The sequence below is a fragment of the Mycteria americana genome, assembly GCF_035582795.1.
Source record: "Mycteria americana isolate JAX WOST 10 ecotype Jacksonville Zoo and Gardens chromosome W unlocalized genomic scaffold, USCA_MyAme_1.0 Scaffold_32, whole genome shotgun sequence".
NCBI lineage: Eukaryota > Metazoa > Chordata > Aves > Ciconiiformes > Ciconiidae > Mycteria > Mycteria americana.
In genome coordinates this window covers 1,341,340-1,361,611 of record NW_027445438.1, presented here as the reverse complement: position 1 = coordinate 1,361,611, position 20,272 = coordinate 1,341,340, and the positions used below count along the sequence as shown (strand labels likewise).

General features: G+C 42.2%; 1 protein-coding gene across 2 annotated transcripts in view; it reads left to right on the top strand.

Moving 5' to 3' along the window:
• The first annotated feature begins 918 nt into the window (after positions 1-918).
• Positions 919-20,272, top strand: part of LOC142403052 (sorting nexin-2-like) — a 40,647-nt gene continuing 21,293 nt past the window's right edge. For both annotated transcript variants that reach the window (XM_075489190.1, XM_075489189.1), the window contains exons 1-6: positions 919-1,206; positions 3,752-3,869; positions 17,635-17,798; positions 19,014-19,080; positions 19,286-19,329; positions 19,422-19,563. In XM_075489190.1, coding sequence (XP_075345305.1) covers positions 1,099-1,206; positions 3,752-3,869; positions 17,635-17,798; positions 19,014-19,080; positions 19,286-19,329; positions 19,422-19,563 — 643 coding nt within the window. In that variant the 5' untranslated portion in view covers positions 919-1,098. The remainder of the gene's footprint in view (positions 1,207-3,751; positions 3,870-17,634; positions 17,799-19,013; positions 19,081-19,285; positions 19,330-19,421; positions 19,564-20,272) is intronic.

Genomic DNA, 20,272 nt, shown 5'->3' with positions numbered 1-20,272 from the left:
TGGGACACCTCATACGTGTGAATAAAATAATTACTCTTGTAATTCTATACTTTGTGTCCTAGCCTCTCTCCTTGGTTGGCACTGGCCATTTTCAAAATTTTTGTGACAATAACAACCATATGTACATATATGGATGAGATTCCTAAAATACAAATATTTTGGGACACAGACTTTGTGTTTTATGAGAAGGAAGACTTTGTTGGATTTAAACAAAAATGACCAGCCTTATTAAACTATTTTATCACAGTAACAATTTCAAATCACAGCTACCAGCAAACATCCAGCTTCTCAGCTTATCTAGATGCCCTAACATGGTGCACCTACAGCTGTCTCCTTTCATAGGAAGGGGAGGGAAACCAAAAGCTGGGCGAGTTGCGTGCAATGATGTACTGTTAATGATGTAACCCAACTGGTGGAGAAATTTACATCTACAGGTTTGCTCATACTAGGCAAGTCATTCCCAGCCAGGTCTAGGCAGGTACACAGCCACCCCAGTGCTTCCACAGAGCCCACCCCGGGCAAGGTCGAAAGGTTGCTCCGCGGGTGCGCAACCTCCCCGCGACGGAGCCCGCGGACCCAAGGGCAGGCAGCCTTCGGCGGGCACTGGCACTCGCAATCCTCTCCCTCTAGTTCTCCGTTCCCGTCTTGCCCTACAAGGAGAGACTGCGGGGGCGGGTGGACGCACACACCCCCCCCACGCACACACCCCCCCCCCACGCACACACCCCCCCCCCACACACACACCCCCACCCCCACCCCCCCCACCCCCACCCCCCCCACCCCCACCCCCCCCACACACACACCCCCCACACACACACCCCCCACACACACACCCCCCACACACACACCCCCCACACACACACCCCACCACCACCCCTCCGGCATTGCGAGAGGCTGGCACCACCCCAGTCCAACCGAGGCGATACTCGCCTACAGCAGCAGGAAAAAAGCGAGCTGCAGCGATGCAGGCGCGCGTACTACCCCTTTTTTCCCCGCCTCCCTTCCTAGGTCTTCCAATCACGTGGCGCGAGGAAGCGAGGGTCGGGGTGTCACGTGAGAGCAGGAGGTTGGGGCTGGTGGCCCAGGCTGAAGGAGAAGATGGCGGCGGAGAGAGAGCCTCCGCTATTGGCGGGTGTACGGTCCGCCGGCTTCAAGGTGCTGGAGGATGGCAAGAACGTCTTTGCTAGCTCTGTGTCCACCTTAGAGGTGAGAGCCCGCCCGCCCTGCAGTCGCCCTCTCTCCTTCCCTGGTGCAGTCTATTACTGCGGGGCCCAGCCGTTGCCCAGACCCCTGCGGTGGAGTGTGACGGTGCCGGCGCCCATCGGGCCCTCGCTGACTACCGGGGGTCCCTTCCCACTCCCATTTCGGTCTCGAGCTGCGGCCCTCGCCGCTCTCCTCTTCTCTGGGAGCAGCGGTTCCTTGGCCCTTGCCTTTTGGTGGGGACAGTAGCCTCGCCAGGGGCCCTCCGGGGCTCTCAGCCCCGCGTGGACTCGGTCGTTCCCCTGAAGTCTTTCTCCTGTCAAAAAAACCCACGGAAAAGTCTTTCTCCAAGTATCACACCTGCAATTGTTCAGAGAAATCAAGAGTCGGAAAGATCTAAAAATGTGTGGTGAATACATCTATAAACCACTCTTGCTTTCCATGTCAGGAGTCTAATAAAAAAAACCCCACTACAACTGAATGTGTAAATACTTCCTAGTTCTGAAAAATGCTCATATGTTCATTAAAGTGGGAACTTTTTTCTAAGTTGTGGCCATGTTTCACCTGTGCTAGTATTTTATGGAAAACCTTTGTTCTCCCTGTACACAGTTATCCATTTAAAAAGAAAATTGTTTGTGTTCCTCTTTTCCTGAAGTTTCCTGTCCCTGACCTTTACAGTAATAGGATCAGTGTGTATTTCTTCATTTTGCTCTGACTGTTGCGTGTCCTTAAAAAGGTCAGTAAGTAAAGAGGCTCTTAAATGTGTTTTTTAAAGACACTTGCCTTCTCTGAAGTAGCTTAGAAAGTTTTGTTAAGTAAGTAAAAGTTAAGTAAGTAAGTAAAAAATATACTTTTTATAGATAATCTGTGCAATGCTATGAAAAAAAATCTGTGGAAAAGTACTGTGAAGGAATAACAAATTATGTGATTTGTGAACCTGCAGTTGTCAATAACTATTTTAATAGACTTCTGTACATCTGTGTGTGGTACAGTGTGTATGATTGGAGTCTTGTACTTTCAGAAAAACTGCAGTAAAACATAAATAATTTCTTTATTGCTGTGCTCTAGAATTAAACCCCCAAGAGATGTGATAGAACTAATGCCTAAAACACAGTCCAACGATGAAAAGTCCTCATCTTAATGATTAAAAATAGTTACTGAAAACTTCTATAGCTGGAAAAACTGGTGAAGAAATGCACTTTCTCTGTATTGAGTGGTTTGGTTGACAGTTCTGTTGTGCTTTTTTGTTTTTGTATTTTATTTTAGTCAGTTTATTTGGAAGAAAGTAGTTAAGTAGCAAAGGGAAGCCTCATTGCTTAAAGAGAAACTTTGAAGACAAAGCTTTTTTTTTTTTTTACTTTTAATCAACTAGAGTGCTTAGGAAAGAACCCCAATCTTGTGAATTTCTAGCAAATTTGGAAGGAAGAGATCACGAAGATTGAGTTTGAACTTCTCCCTAGCTTAAAGCTAGATTGTTTAACTTAAGCGTACAGGGCACCTTAGTCCAGAGAAGAATGATTATGTCATGGTGTGGGTCTAATTAAACTTATGTATTTGAGTGTTGTTGTAGTGGTGTTGTAGTCCTATAATATTCATGAAGTAGCTGTTTCTAAATGGCAATGGCAGCTCTATTAAAATAAAAACAGAGCTGACTTAATCCTGATCATATGTTTGTTTGCTGATTAACTAGAGAGGAGAGCATGGCAGGTGACAGTGAGGTCCAAAGCCAATTTATGTGAAGGTTATGGTGCTTTGAGAGGGTTCCTAACTGTTTTAATCTTGGAGCTGTCCCCTTGTTTTTTGTGTGATTAATTTCTATTCTTGCCTCCCTCCTTTTTTTTTTTTTTTTTTCTTGCTTTCATTCTTTTTGCACCTCACAGAAGACATGCTGTTCTGGTTTTACCTATAATTTGGCTAAGCTAAGCAGTGGAAAAGCTGTAAGATTGCTAATAATTCTTCCAAATAGCTTCAGTGTTAGCATTTGTTTTATAAGAGGAGATTTTGTTAACTCACCTAACTTTGTTCCAACAAAATATAAATTTCATGTGTATTATGAACAGTAAAAATAAATGAAACTTTGAAATTTCTTATGGCTGCAAGCAGCTGTGTATTGTTTGAATGGAGTTAACTTGTTCTCTTAATCTCTGAAAAACTGGTATGGAGTGCTTGGAGACTTTTTTTCTACATAGAAATATTACTAAACAAAATCTAAATGTAAGCCTTTCCAAAAGGACCTTCATAATCAAACTACATTCAGAATGCTAACAAACTTATTCTAGATATGTCTGTAGCAGTTTTTCATGTAAATTAAACTTGAGGAAATACCCATTTCTTTTATTTTCTGACAGAAATTAAAAGAGCTGCTGAGTAGTTTGTATCCTTTGTTCATTGTTATCCCACTAGGTGTAGGAAATGGAAATAGTTGACTGAGCTTCCTTTCTGTACATCTTGCTTTGTTTCTTTGCAATGAAAGAATGTTTATTGCAATACTTATATACTGATATATGACAACCGGTTCTCTGCTATTTCACTTTTTTTTTTTTTTTAACAGTCAAGTCCTTCATCTCCAGAGCCAGCAAGTCTTCCTGCAGAAGACCTCAGCACAAACTCTAATGGTCCAAAGCCAGCAGAAGTCACGCCAGATGATGATAGAGAAGACCTCTTTGCTGGTAACTGCTTTTTTTCTTCTAATGTGGCTGCATAGACTCTTTCCTTCTTGGACTTAAAGGGGTGTGCTTTTGTGAGGAGGAAGAGGAAAACCTTTTTATGCTGTAAAAGGTAATTTCCATGTCTGTAAGGAAATACAAAGTAGTACCCTTGCAATGGAAACTCTGATTTTAAGCTTAAGCAATTTAATAGTGTTGTAAATCTTAACCATTGTTCAACCTGTTGAAGATATACTTTCTGGAAAATTTATTAAGTAATGTTTTCCTTTGGATATTAGGAGTATCACTAGTCTTTGTTGATCATTCTTTATTGGATTCAATGATCACCTATTTAATTGAAGTCCTATGATCTTCTGCAATATACTGTCAAATTTATGAACTTGAAATAATTTGCAAGAAAAGTGACACACTATAAAAGGAAAACCAGCTGATGTTCTTTGTGCAAAGTTTGTTCTACTGTTAACACATCTAGCTACTGATTAAATATTATTGTAAAACTGTTTTGAAGTGTAGCCTTTTCTTTTTGAACTGCAAGTGGAAGACTTAATCTTGCTTATTAGCGAAAATAAAGTGATATGTGACTTCTCTTTGGGGTAGATGAGTCTTGTTTAAATTTCAATAGTAAATTAAAATTGGGGATTTTTTTCACCAAATTTGTGTGTTGTCATCTCAGCAGTAAACACTTTATTACACTCTTGACAATATATATTTTTGTAACGGAACTATTAAGAATTACATACTGAAGTAATGGCACTTTGAGAAGCTTATTTGATAGAAAAGTTAAATTTAAATGTCTTAAGAGCTTGACAGTGATGTACAGGATTTTTCTTGTGGGACTCTAGCTTTAGTTAAGTTTGATTACTAAATACAGGTTTCTCCGTGATATGTACTGTCACTGCATAGCGTGGCAGTGTTAGCTAGTTAATAACTTGTTTTGCTGATGGTAATATAGCATGTCTTGTTATGTAATAATATTCAACTTTGTGTGTGTGTAAAAACACGAGGCAAGTTAAAGCCTTGTTTTCTACTGTATAACCATTTATAGCTGTCCCAGTCCTTTTTTCCAATTATGAAGACTGATAATTCAGATCATATTGCAAGCTGGAGGTTATTTCTACTTATTAAAAGACTTTTATTATAATAAAAAGGTGAGAAACTGACATATGGGATCAGTCCTGGCATTTCACTAGTGTAAGATTTGGTCTCTAATATTTGACAGTACTGGATGTTTTGGAGAGAGATGTATGAAAGTTTTTATAAGTAATTAATCAATGACACTTATTTTTAATCCTTGGTCAGTCACTACTTTGATGTTGGTTTTCTACAATCTATTTTTCCTAACATGGATTATGGTTGCTGTCACAATTACAGGTGTAGGAGCATTTACTATTCAAGAAAGGAGATGTAATGTTTAGAATATATTGTGTGTCAAAAAATGGTTCTAAATTCTTCTTCTCAATGCTAACACTTTTCCTATTAGTGAGTCAGTTGGCAGTCTACTTTGAATACACTCCTAATCTTATCTTTGTTTGTACCCTGATGTAATAATTTTTAAATAAAGTTTATAGCATTTAGTTCTGGGCTGCTTTATATAGATAAGTGTATACATGTGCCCATTACCTTTGTTCTCAACTTATCAAACTTATATTTGCATATATTTGAACTTACATTCTAACAGTGTCATAAGCAAATGTATTGATTACTTTGCAAACTCTCTAAAACAGTCTTAAGAGAAATGGAGAATAATTAAGAATTCGGTAATAATCCTAGTAGTTTTGTATTTATATTACCTGATCTTACGACCTACAAAGACTGGGAACACTTTACTAGTACAAGAAAGCTTTATTTTTAATTTGGTTATATAGCTTCAGTATATAAAACCAGCTTTTTGTAGCTGTAGGACCATCTGGAATAGATATTTTAGGAAAGCAGATTCTTCTTTGGCTGGAAAATATTAAATTAAGAAAAAAGGTGGCTGGACTAAATATTGATGGGATCCAGACAGAAGTAACATGTTAGCAGCCAGATTGTTGCAAGCGAATGGAACACTGAGAAAAGACAGAGAAATTATTTAATGAGTTTGAGTTTTACTATGGAAGACATTTTTTTAAATGCAAGCAGCATTCAGCTGTGAAAGCATCTGATGTGCTGCAGGTCTAATACAACTAAAAGTGATTTTTAAAAGGTCAGTTCATATACAGACTAAGGCTAGTACAAACTCTCAAACGGGGAAAAAAAGACTGATTTATAGAGCCTAACACAACTTGCAGAAACACGACATCTTTAACAGTAGCCTGTTCTAAACAGGAAATTTGCATAATACAGCTCTGTCCTAGTGATGAACTTCTAACTTTGTATCACTGTCAGCATGTGTTCTCAAAAACAATGTCTAATTTGTGTTCCAGTGCTATGTACTCATAAGGATAACTTTTTTTTTCCATAGCACTGTTTTGCTAGACAGTGATGGTCATCCAGCCTTTCTGACACTGATTTGTGATGAACAGAAACAGTGTGAGAAGGCTACACAAGATAGCTATTTCCTTGCTTTCAGCTTGATTGTGTAAGCCTTGTTTTCTATGAAAGCAAGACTCAAGTTTTAAAAAAAATTAAAATTGAATGCAACTTTTTTTTCCCAATATGCTGAAATTCCAAAGAAATCTTATCTTTACAAAGATTATAGGGACAGTTAACTGGAGGGGAAGAGAATGAAGTTCCACAACTTCCTAGCTTGTGTTGGTCCTTCACGTTGAATTATTATACTATAAAACCCAGGTAAAAAGAAGTCCTATGAATGGCTCCTGAAAGGAGGGACTCTGACTTTTGGGGGGCATTAAAAAAAATGTAGTTTTGTAGACTTATTTGTAAAAATGTGATGATATTCCTCTCTAGCTACTGTAGGCTTGATAAATCTTTTTCATTGTTCATCTAATAATGCAACCTAATGGAAAAGGAGGTGAGGGAGAACAAATTAGAAAATGTCCTGTACTGTCTTAATGCAGTTCAGAATCTGGAATTTTTGTAGGCTTTTTTGACTATACTTAAAAACTTTGCTGCTGTGTTTTTAGGACAGCTGTAAGGTATATCTGCAATAAACTGTTTTTAGATATTCCTTACCTCATCTCTGATGAATCATAAGTGCTTTGACTGAACTGTTAAAGCTGAGTTATTAAGGTGGAAGAAAATGAGATTTTTTTTCCATCTGTTACAGGAGACCTGTAAACTTTGTTGTTCCATTTATTAGTGTTGTGATTCTCAGTTCTGCAAATAAGAAAACTATCTTGATAAATCCATTTAAGAACTTTTTCCCTTAGGATAAAAGTAAAAATGTTGATAATTTTGGCCAACAAAAGCTTAGCTTTGCTTAGCTTGCTCCAAATCACGTAGTATTAAGAGTATCTTGGAGGACTTTGGTGGCGTGTATTTTATGGTGGTTGTTGGGGGGGAGCGCATGAGTGCGCGTGCAGGGTTCTTTCTGGATCTCAATAAGAAAGGCCCAACGACAAATGGCTTAATAGAATAGCCGTTTTAATAAGACAGAATAAGAAGAGTAAATCTTATGTCCCTTCAGATGGTGGGAACCCCGTGATCATGCAGCATCAGACGGACCCCAGATGGGTTTCTCCCATGGCATGCTGTGCAGATTCTGTCCGTGGAGGGAAGCTCCTTCTTTTTGGTCATTTGAGCTATTATATAACTTTCTTACAAGAAAACTCTATTCATAAAGGATGTTCTCATGAGAACTTCTTGCTGCACTGTTAGATACAGGCAAGGCCATGCAGGTGGCATAATCACCAATACCAAGGGGGAGCTGCTTGCAGGCTCCTCTGTTACAATGAGCTGCTGAGTTTATCCCGTGGCCAAGGGATTTGTGCGGCACGACGCAGGCCAGAAGGCCAAGCTGGATGTGCAGCCCAGCACAGGCCTGGGCCTCCTCAAGTTAACTGTTATGTGGATCACTGACTCCTCAATGCGCAATGGTCTCCCAGTCAGGATCATTACATTCCACCCCTTGATCCACATACAGTTCACCTTTCCCAAAGATATATTTTAAGTTACAGATTATATTAATAACATACAGGCTTCTCAAGACCTAAGTATGAGGCCCCATAGAGCAGATATGGCCTGTTCTAGATCACTAACTCCTCAAATACAATGTCTTCTGCAAAGCTCCCAGTGCAGGGGTGGGGTGGATGATAATGTTGGGTTTTTGTTTGTGGGTTTTTTTGGTCAAGAGAATACTGTAGGAACATCTGTTCAGATGATTGCTATCTTAAAACTTGGTCATCCATAAACTCCTTATATAGAGTTAAGAACTAAATCTTGAATGACTGTTCTAAAATGTTGGCCTAAAGTTCAATGTATAGCTGAAGCTGAAGACGTGTCATGGACTGCCTGTGCAGGACATAGCTATGCCTTCTGCTTCTAATGCTCATAAGTGATGAGAGTAAGGCTGTGAAATTATATCAGTGCTCTGTCACCTTTTTCAGAAAAATAACAATTTTTTCCACTTCTCTAGTCTGGTAAAAGATTGCTTTTTATGTGTTTTAGGAATGGATCCTCTCATGCAAGCATCTGGCTTCTGGGGAAAAGTGAACATGTTTTTGTTGTTATTGTTATTTTTTGGTTTTTTTAGCTTTGGATCCAGATAGATTTGTTTTAGGCCTTTATTTCTCAGAGTTCATACAGAAAAGATTATGCTAATTCTGTGGAGCAAACAAAACATGTACTTGAAGCCCAGTTGAACAGCAAAAGTTCTAGCTAATAGTGTCTGTCAGGCTGTTGTCATGTGAAATGTCTAATCAGTAGTTGTGTAGATGCCTGGCTGCTTTTTAGAAGCTGGTTATTCAGTTCCAGGTCTGTTCTGGAAGAAAGAAACATGCAAAGGCATTTGAACCTACAGTTTTGAAGTCAAAAGAAAGCCTTATTGGTGGCCGACTGTCCTGTTAATACTATTTATGTTTTCATTAAGATTATTCTTAGCCCTCCTATTATAATGGTAAGAGTTGTGGGTTCTGACTTGGGCATAGTAGTTCTCTCAGTTCTGTTAGGATATCTGTCTCTGAAATAGCACTAAACACTGGGAAGCCTTTTTTAGTAACTTGTCCTCTATTCTGGGCAACAGTTTATACTTCAGTTTACTTCCAAATTTGTGTGATAATCTTAGTAAACTTTGAACGATAATAAGCCACTTTAAATACTCAAGTGATGTCAGAATGTTAGAGGTCTATGACATTTAGAAGTGTGATAAGTAAAAATAACTTATTCAGCTGAAGTGATGCTGCTTGTGAGGAATTGGAAAATTGTACTTTCTAAGATGATGATGTTTGACGAATACTAGCGGTGAGATGTAAAGAAACAATAGGTATCTAATGCTGAAATTGAGTTCCAAGCTTAAGTGCTGAAGAGTGCTGATAGAAACTTGATATAGTTTCCTGTGGAATGTTAATTAAGCATAAATAGTAATCTTCTGCAGCAGGCTGAGAGGTTTTCATGTTCTGTTAGAGTTGAGCATCGTGACAGTGATCTTGTATCAAAGACTATTTATGGATTGTAAAGTAGGTATTATTGCGTACAAGTCTTATGGCATTAGATTGGTGGGAGTGCTTAATATGGGCTGATAACTGCCATGACTGATGTGACTGTTGGTTTTGATGTTTTTTTTTCTCCTAAAACTTGGACAAAGCAGTTGCATCTCTTTATGCAAGAAGAGCTTGTGCTTTTGAGCACTTTCCAGGAAAGCAGGAGACCTAGATTTCATTTTTCATGTAAATATTAATACAGAGTTTTTTAAAAAAGCCTTAAAAACCACCAAAAAAACCCCCAACGAACCAACCAAATACTTAAATATTCATCGGAAAATCTAAACTGAATAACTTGAGCAAATGTTTCTGAAAATACCATAGTTTCTACTCTGAAACCTACCAAATTCATCTTTCCATGAAAAAACAAAAGAATTGTCAATGGAACTTCTTAATCTGTAACATGCCATCTGATTTCTTAAAGTGAAAGAGTATGTAAGAAGCATAAATGTCAGTGTTCTTTGGAAAAAAGACTTTCTTGGGAAATAGATTCTCAGCTTATTTACTACTTTAAGACTTCTTTTCTGAGGGGAAAAAAATACCTAGACAGTTGTATTGGGTTTGTGTGGCAAGGTTTTGGTAGCAGGGGGGCTACAGGGGTGGCCTCTGTGAGAAGCTGCTAGAAGCTTCCCCTATGTCCGATAGAGCCAATGCCAGCCGGCTCCAAGACGGACCCGCTGCTGGCCAAGGTTGAGCCAATCAGCAACGGTGGTAGCACCTCTGTGATAACATATTTAAGGAGAGGGAAAAAAAACCTGCTGCACAACAGCAGCCAGAAGAGAGGAGTGAGAAAATGTGAGAGAAACAACTATGCAGACACCAAGGTCAGTGAAGAAGGAGGGGGAGGAGGTGCTCCAGGCACTGGAGCAGAGATTCCCCTGCAGCCCATGGTGAAGACCATGGTGAGGCAGGTTGTCCCCCTGCAGCCCATGGAGGTTAATGGTGGAGCAGATATCCACCTGCAGCCTGTGGAGGACCCCACACCAGAGCAGGTGGATGTGCCCGAAGGAGGCTGTGACCACGTGGAGACCCTGCGCTGGAGCAGGTCTCCTGGCAGGACCTGTGACCCCATGGGGGACCCATGCTGGAACATTCTGTTCCTGAAGGACTGCACTCTTCTCAAAATTGCATGGTAAACTATTTTGGTAACTTTGTGTAAGTTGGAGTAGATCTGCTTTAGTGCCTGAAGCTATGTTTGGTTAAGTACTTGGAACTTGCCACAGGAAGTCTAGTTTGTAACAAGTCTTGTAATCAGTTGTGACATCAATTTACATATCAAATGATTGTTCTGTGGTCAATATTATCTTTGAAGAACTAGAGTTCTTTAAAATGCACATTTAGTGAGAACCACAGCATTAGTTACTTAAACTAGAGCAGAAACTTCTGTATACCCAGGAAATTGCAACAGATGCCAGAACAGTGTAAGGAGCACCAGCAGTGGCAGGACACACGAGGGATACACGTGGACAAGTAGAAGCCTGTCTGAACAGAGGGTGTTCCCTGAGCAACTGACCCCGGACCCGCTGATTGGAAGAGACAGCAAGGGGCGGAGCCTGCACCTGGCAGCATGGGAGATTTAAGCAGGAGAAAACAATTGGCCCAGCTGATTGCAATGGATGAGCATATATATTTCCCAGCAGGCAGATGTGGGGCAGTATGGTGGCCACCTAGCAAAAAGCAGTGTTCTCTGCTTCTCCTGAGCTTCTAGCACCTGGTAGAATCAATGCAACCATGCAGACAGAGCTCCTGTTCAAGCATGCAACTACCCAGGTTTCTGGCTGTGGGATGTGTGAAGGGATATTCCTAGAAATGGAAAGTAACTGCAAGCAAGCCTGTGGGAGGTGTGACCAGATAGATGAACTGCTCTGCTTGGTGGCTGAGCTGCAGGAGGAGGTGAGCAGACTGAGGAGTATTTGAGAGTCTGAGAGGGAGATTGATCAATGGAGCTGTACTCTACCATCTATGATGCATGGAAGCCAACTCAGCGTGGCCACTACAGAAGCAGGTAACCGATCTGCTTTGTGCCAGGAGGAAGGCAGTGTCACAAGGAATAAGGAAGGGTGGAAGAAGGTTATAGCACGAAGCTGTAAGAGAAACCCCTCCTTACCCTCTAAGATACCCTTACAGAACAGGTATGAGGTCCTGGGTACAGTAGATGAAGTGCATAATGAGAAAGAGGAGGAACCTGTGGAAGCAGTCTTGCCAAGATCAGAGAGACCAACCCCTCACAACAAAACCTGCATTAAGACCACAGCTGAGAAGAGACAATGGTGAGTTTTGGTCATGGGTGATTCCCTCCTGGGTGGAACGGAATCACCTGTTTGCAGACTGGACCCTCTTTTCAGGGAAGCTTGCTGCCTCCCTGGGGCCCAAATTGGGGATGTCACCACAAGACTGAAGAGCCTAGTTCAACCTTCAGGCTACTATCCGTTCCTGCTCTTTCATGTGGGTACAAATGATGTTGCAACAAAAACTCTGAGGTTAATCAAAAGAGACTTCAGAGCCCTGGGAAGAATGCTAAAACATTCAGGAGCACAGGTAGTGTTTTCCTCAATCCTCCCAGTATTGGGGGGAGACTTTGGAACAAACAGGCGAGCCCAGGATATCAATACCTGGCTCCAGGACTGGTGCCTCCACCAAAACTTTGGGTTTTTAAACCATGGAAGAGCCTTTGAGAGACAAGGTATGCTGGGACCTGATGGGATCCACCTGTCCCGATGGGGAAAATGTGTCTTTGGGTGTAAGCTGGTGAGACTGATTGAGAGGTCTTTAAACTAGAATTGATGGAGGAAGGGGATACCAACAGGATTGCAGTAGGTAAGCTGAGGGTAGCTAGTGGGAACATTTACACTGCTCCTGGGAGCACAGAGGGCTCAGGAGCATATCTGAAATGCTTGTACACCAATGAACGCAGTATGAGAAACAAACAGGATGAACTGGAAGCGTTGGTCAGTTCCCGGAGCCATGATATCATTGGTATTAGTGAGACTTGGTGGAATGAGTCCCATGATTGGAGTGCTAGGATGGAGGGATACAGGTTGTTCAGGAGGGATAGGCAGGGCAGGCGGGGTGGAGGTGTTGCACTATATGCAAGGGAGAGGTTTGATTGTACAGCCCTTGCAGTTAGTGATGATGTGTGATGCGCAGATGATGATGAGTTAGTGATGCAGTTAGTGATGATGTGATAGAATCTCCAGCCCCTAGTAGATGGGGGAGGGAACACAGTGACCAAGGATGAGGAAAAGGCTGAGGTACTTAATGCCTTCTTTGCCTCAGTCTTTATTAGCAGGGCCGACTGTTCTATGGGTACCCAGCCCCTGGAGTTGGAAGAGAGGGATGGGGACCAGACTGGAGCACCCATAATCCAGGGGGAAATGGTGAGTGACCTGCTGCACCACGTAGACACTCACAAGTCTATGGGGCCTGATGAGATCCCCCCGAGAGTACTGAAGGAACTGGCAGAAGAGCTCACCAAGCCCCTTTCCATCATTTACCAGCAGTCCTGGCTAACTGGGGAGGTCCCTGCTGACTGGAGATTAGGGAATGTGACACCCATCTTCAAGAAGGGCCGGAAGGAGGACCTGGGGAACTACAGGCCTGTCAGCCTGACCTCGGTGCCGGGGAAGCTGGTGGAGCAGATCATCCTGAGTGCTATCACACGGCATGTAGAGAATAACCAAGGGATCAAGCCCAGCCAGCATGGGTTCAGGAAAGGCAGGTCCTGCTTGACCAACCTGATCTCCTTCTATGACAAGGTGACCTGCCTAGTGGATGAGGGGAAGGCTGTGGATGTTGTCTATCTAGACTTCAGTAAAGCCTTTGACACGGTCTCCCACAGCATTCTCCTGGAGAAACTGGCTGCTCATGGCTTGGACGGGTGTACTCTTCGCTGGGTAAAGAACTGGCTGGATGGCCGGGCCCAAAGAGTGGTGGTGAATGGAGTTTACTCCGGTTGGCGGCCGGTCACAAGCGGTGTTCCCCAGGGCTCTGTGTTGGGGCCAGTTCTGTTTAATATCTTTATCAATGATCTGGACGAAGGGATCGAGTGTACTCTCAGTAAGTTTGCAGACGACACCAAGTTGTGTGGGAGTGTTGATCTGCTGGAGGGTAGGCAGGCTCTGCAGAGGGACCTGGACAGGCTGGATCGATGGGCTGGGGTGAATTGTATGACGTTTAACAAGGCCAAGTGCAAGGTCCTGCACTTGGGCCACAGCAACCCCATGCAACGCTATAGGCTTGGGGAAGAGTGGCTGGAAAGCTGCCTGGCGGAAAAGGACCTGGGGGTGTTGGTTGACAGCCACCTGAATACGAGCCAGCAGTGTGCCCAGGCGGCCAAGAAAGCCAATGGCATCCTGGCTTGTATCAAAAATAGCGTGGCCAGCAGGAGTAGGGAAGTGATTGTGCCCCTGTACTCAGCACTGGTGAGGCCGCACCTCGAATACTGTGTTCAGTTTTGGGCCCCCCACTATAAGAGGGATATTGAGGTACTGGAGCGTGTGCAGAGAAGGGCAACGAAGCTGGTGAAGGGTCTGGAGCAGAAGTCTTATGAGGAGCGGCTGAGGGAGCTGGGACTGTTTAGCCTGGAGAAAAGGAGGCTGAGGGGAGACCTTATTGCTCTCTTCAACTACCTGAAAGGAGGTTGTAGAGAGGTGGGGGTCGGTCTCTTCTCCCAGGTAACAAGTGATAGGATGAGAGGAAATGGCCTCAAGTTGCGCCAGGGGAGGTTTAGACTGGATATTAGGAAATTTTTCTTCACCGAGAGGGTTATCAAGCATTGGAACAGGCTGCCCAGGGCAGTGGTTGAGTTGCCATCCCTGGAGGTATTTAAAGGACGTTTGGATGAGGTGCTTAGAGACATGGTGTAGTGGTGGTTTTGGCAGTGTTAGGTTTATGGTTGGACTCGATGATCTTAAAGGTCTTTTCCAACCTATATGATTCTGTGATTCTGTGGTTGAGAGCCTCTGGGTGGGGATTAGGGGGAAGGAAAACAAAGGAGATGTTGTAGTGGGTGTCTACTACTGATCACCCAGCCAGGATGGTAACACCAATGAGTTATTCTATAGGCAATTAGGAGAAATCTCTGGATTGGTAGCCCTTGTCCTTATGGGAGACTTGAACTTCCCAGACATCAACTGGGAATATCATACTGCTGTGACAAGCAAGTCTGGGAAATTCCTGAAGTTTGTGGAAGATAACTTCTTGTCGCAGGTACTCAGGGAGCCAACTAGGAAAGATGCCCTCCTAGACTTGTGATTTCTGAATAGAGAAGGACTCGTGGGAGATGTGATGGTAGGTGGCTGTCTTGGCCACAGGGATCATGAAATGGTTGAGTTGAAAATTTTCAGCGTAATGAGAGAAAAAAGGACAGCAGAGTTGCTACCCTGGACTTCAGGAGAGCAAACTTCAAGCTATTCAGAGAGCTATTTAGCAGAATCCCCTGGGAATCTGCCTTTGAGGGCTTAGGAGTCCATGAGTGCTGGTCAGTCTTTAAGAAGCACCTTTTAGAAGCACAGGAGCAGGCAGTCCCACTGTGTTGAAAGACAAGCAAGCGGGGCAGAAGACCAGCTTGGCTGAAGAGGGAACTCCTCGTGGAGCTCAAGAGGAAAAAGAAATTGTATGATCTCTGGAAGTGAGGTCAGGCTTTGCAGGAAGGTTACAGAGCTGTGGTTTGTATATGCAGGGAGAAGATTTGAAAGGCCAAAGCTAAACTAGAGTTGAATCTGGCCAGTGTTGTGTCAGACAAGAAGAAGGGCTTTTTTAAGAACGTTAATAGCAAGAGGAGGTCTAAAGAAAACATTGGACTGATACTTGATGAAGATGGTCACCTGACTAATAGGGACGAAGAAAAAGCAGAGGCATTCAATGCTTTTTTTGCCTCAGTCTTTAATAATACTGATAGACCTTGGGCTGCCTGGTCCCCTGAGTTGGAGGACCATGAGTGCGGGAACAGTGACTTTCCATTTGTGGACATTGAAATTGTAAGGGACCAGCTGTATCAGCTGAATGTTCACAAGTCCATGGGGCCTGATGGGATTCATCCCAGAGTACTGAAGGAGCTAGCAGATGTTATGGTGGGACCCTCTCAATCATCTACCAAAGGTCTTGGGAGTCAGGGGAGGTCCCTGCTGACTGGAAGCTAGCCAGTGTTATTCCAATTTACAAGAAGGGCGTGAGGGAAGACCCAGGGAACTACAGACCTGTGAGTCTAACCTCAGTTCCTGGAAAAATTATGGAGAAGATCATACTGGGTGCTACTGAAAGGCATTTAAAGAACAATGCAATCCTCAGGCACAGTCAACATGGGTTCACAAAGAGAAAGTCCTGTCTATCTAATTTGATATCCTTCTATGACAAGGTCACCCGCCTAGTGGATGAAGGGAAGGCGGTGGATGTAGTTTTTCTGGATTTTAGTGAGGCTTTTGATACTGTCCCTCACAGCATCCTTCTGGACAAGTTGTCCAACTGTGGGATGAGCAGGTTCACGGTGCACTGGGAGAAGAACTGGCTGAAGGGCAGGGCTCAAAGGGTTGTAGTGAGTGGGGCTACATCTGGCTGGCAACTGGTCACCAGTGGTGTTCCTCAGGGCTCAATTCTAGGGCCAGTCCTGGTCAATATATTTATCAATGATCTGGACGCAGGAGTTGAATGCACCATTAGCAAGTTTGCTGACGATACCAAACTGGGAGGTGCTGTTGACTCTCTTGAGGGACAAGAGGCCTTGCAGAAGGATCTGGATAGATTGGAGCATCGGGCAATGATTAATGGCATGAAATTTAACAAGTCCAAATGCCGGATCCTGCACCTAGGACAGAGTAATGCCGGGCACAAGTATAGATTGGGAGAGGAGTGGCTGGAGATCAGCCCTGCAGAGAGGGATCTGGGGGTGCTGGTTGACAGCAGGCTCAATATGAGGAGTCAGCAGTGTGCCCTGGCAGCCAAGAGGGCAAACGGCATCCTGGGGTGCATCAAACACAGCAGAACCAGCTGGCCAAAAGAGGTGATTATCCCACTGTATTCAGCGTTGGTGTGGCCTCACCTTGAATACTGTGTGCAGTTCTGGGCCCCACAATTTAAGAAGGATGTGAAGGTCCTTGAATGCGTCCAGAGGAGGGCAACAAAGCTGGTGAAAGGGCTGGAAGGCATGTCCTATGAGGAGCAGCTAAGGATTCTGGGTTTGTCTAGTTTGGAGAAAAGGAGGCTGAGGGGCGACCTCATTGCTCTCTACAGCTTCCTGAGGAGGGGAAGTGGAGAAGGAGGTGCTGATCTCTTCTCTCTGGTATCCAGTGATAGGATGTGTGGGAATGGTTCAAAGCTGCTCCAGGGGAGGTTCAGACTGGATATTAGGAAGCATTTCTTTACCGAGAGGGTGGTCAAACACTGGAACAGGCTTCCTAGAGAGTTGGTCGATGCCCCCATCCCTGTCAGTGTTTAAGAGGCATTTGGACAATGCCCTTAGTAACATGCTTTAACTCTTGGTCAGCCCTAAAGTGGTCAGGCAGTTGGACTAGATGATTGTTGTAGGTCCCTTCCAACTGAAATAGTCTATTCTAAATGTATGTTTTGGTGGTGGTCAAAATCAATTAGTGGAGGAAAGAAAGCATGAAGGGTTTGCAGAGCAGAGATATAAATTCTCTGTAAATATAGATGAACTATTTACAGTCTGAAGAAAGTAAAAATAAGTAGTTAGTCTTACTGCTCAGAATGCCTCATCTACTAATATTTGTATTTTATGAGTTGTGAGCTTTTGGTAGGGGATGTATATATATAACTTCTCTTGGTATGCTCAGTTATTAGCCTATATGACTTGATTGCTGTTGTTCAGAGTGCAAAAACTGCTTTTGGCATAGGCGCTGAAAAAGAGCGGTCTGTGGTGGAAAAAACGTCATTAGTTTTCATGATATATAGAAATGAATGATTTAGCAGTTTTGTGACTACTTTAAAAGACTTTACCTGGCAGCATATAAAAAACAATTGCATACTTAATTTTACTTGAAGCTGTTATTCGCTGGAAACTCAGATGTTGCCTCTAGTTTTACTGACATATATCTGAGACAAATGGATGTTTTTTAATAGATGATCTTATTAAACTTACATATTATCACTTTAATGTGCATGCTTGGTATCTTTTGTGGTGCACATCTATCTGTATTGTACAAAAACTTTTTTGTGAACTCAAAATCTTTATCTAGAAGCCACAGAAGAAGTTTCGTTGGACAGTCCAGAGAGGGATCCAGTACTTTCACCAGAACCTACTCCTGCAATCACTGCTGTAACACCTACTACATTAGTAGCTCCCAGAATGGAATCGAAAAGTGTAACAGCCCCTGTGATTTTTGATAGATCCAGAGAAGAGGTACTGAGAAAATTTTTAAGTTATATTTTGGCAACTATGGAAATGTCTTGGTGGGGGGGGGGGGGGGGGGGGTGTGTGTTTGTTATTTGTTGGTTTTGGTTTTTATTTTAATGCAGTTCCGAAATTACTCACAGGATCATTATTTGGTAAAGGGAAGTATGCAAGAGAACAACTATTTTGTTTATTTTGTGTTTAATATGTATTTGACTCAATATTATGAGTATTCATTGCTTAGGTGATGAGAGATCTGTAGCGTGAGGAGTAACATGCTCCATTACTACAGGATAGGTATTGTAAAAGTGCGTGAAGGGATCAAGTGTTGAACTAGATGGAGGAGAAATGTTGAAGACGTGTATTAATTCATACTAGCATGTTACAGGTTTTAACTTGGATTTCTGAAGCTGTTGTTAATGAGGAAATGGAGGAAACAGTTGTTAGCGTTATTCTGCATACTAACAAACAGCTGAGGCTGGTCATACTTTTAACGCTTAATTTGCTATTTATATTTGGCATTCCATTCAGAGTCTGTGCATTGGCATGTACCATTCGTTCTAGAATATGCTCCTAGAAAACGTCACTGGTGAATGAGGTTTGGCAAACAAGACTTGCCTGGGACTTGATGATGGCTGCTTCCCCAGATGCCTTAAGCTGATGTTCTGATTTTCTTCCTCTTCAACCTTGGCACGCTGTCTGTTCTGCCATGGTGTTTCTTAACTACTTCTGTTCTATCAAACTTACGTATATTGCATGAAAGAGAAGGAAATTCTGTGATCACACAGCTCGGGCAAGTATCTGAAAATTCTGTAGTTGTTGCTTTCCCCATCCCCAACTCTTCAACTACAGATACCATTAAAAATGAGGAATATATCTGTCTTTTGATTAGAAGCTTATGGAAACACTGCAAGTGAGAGCATTTTTGAACCTCTGCGCCTGCTGGAATTGGAGGACATAAAATGAGTATTTCCCCAAGATAAATGTTTACTAAAACTCTGAGGCCAGCAAGTCTGAAGAAGAGGTTGCCACACTAAATTTTTTTCAGGAAGGTTCAAAATTAAAAACCAAGATGTGAAATTATGTTCACTTAAAATAGGATGGTGGGTCTAGAAGAACTTTTTAGTCGTTGAGACATACTGACTTTTCCCCTATATCCTTATCTTCGTACCCATGCGTAGTATGAATGCACATTAACTTATTAAATATGGCATTTTTTTCTAGCTTGAAGAGGAAGCAAATGGAGATTTGCTTGATATAGAAATCAATGTATCAGACCCAGAGAAAGTTGGTAAGTTACTTGAATCTAGTAACTCATATGTTAGGCTGTCGTACCTCTTAGACTATTCTGAGATTTTAGCATAATTCCTTAGTCAGTTATCTTTTGATGGTTTTTAGTATGTAAATAAGCTATTTAATGTGTATTTTGGAAAAAAAAAAAGTGTGGAGGGATTCAAGTAACTTGCCTTAGGATAAGTATTTTAATTTTCTTACAGGGGATGGCATGAATGCTTATATGGCATACAGAGTAACAACAAAGGTAACTAGTGCAACAAATATATTTTCAAATAACTTTATATCACAGCTGAGTAGATGCATCAGTAAGTCATAACTAAAATGACTTTTTTTTAGACATCCCTTTCCATGTTTCACAAAAATGAATTCTCTGTTAAAAGAAGATTCAGTGATTTCCTTGGCTTGCACAGCAAATTAGCAACAAAGTACATGCATATTGGTTACGTTGTGCCTCCTGCTCCAGAAAAAAGTATTGTAGGTAAGTCTACTTTCTATAAGGTTGAATGTATGCATGTGATTTCAGTACTATAATATAAATGAAATATTTTAATACAAGTTCTGCTTGTAAAATAAGTATACATGGAACTTGGTAAAATGGCGGGACTTACTGCAAGCTCTGGGTGTGACTTAAGGTCCTAGTATAGAGACTTTATTTGGCTATGGATAAGTTGGGAAAACTCACAGATGCTGTAGGACCTTTCTCCAAAGAGCACAAAGCTCCCACTTTAAACGTGAACTGCCTACCCTTCAGTGCTTGGGTGGTATTTAGTCCCATCTAAAAGTGTATAGTCCACATGCTTATAATTTTGGAGAGAAGGAGGAAAAATATAGTTTTCTAGGCTGATTTAAAATGAGGCATCTTATAGCAGAGAGCTGGCAAAACAGCTGGAAGTAGATGACATGCATTTACACTACACACACGTTTATTTTATTTTACTTTTTAAGTCTGAAGTCTTAATATTAAATGTCCTACTGTCATGGTTTAACCTTGGTAGGCAGCTAAACACCACACAGCTGCTCACTCGCTCCCCCTGCCAAGAGAATCGGAAGGGTAAGAGTGAGAAAACTCCTGGGTTAAGATGATAAAGACAATTTAATAAGGAAAAAAAGGAAGGGGGAAAAAAAAACCCACAAAAACCAACACATAAATAAAAACAAAACCAAGATAAATAAGTGATGCAAAAAAC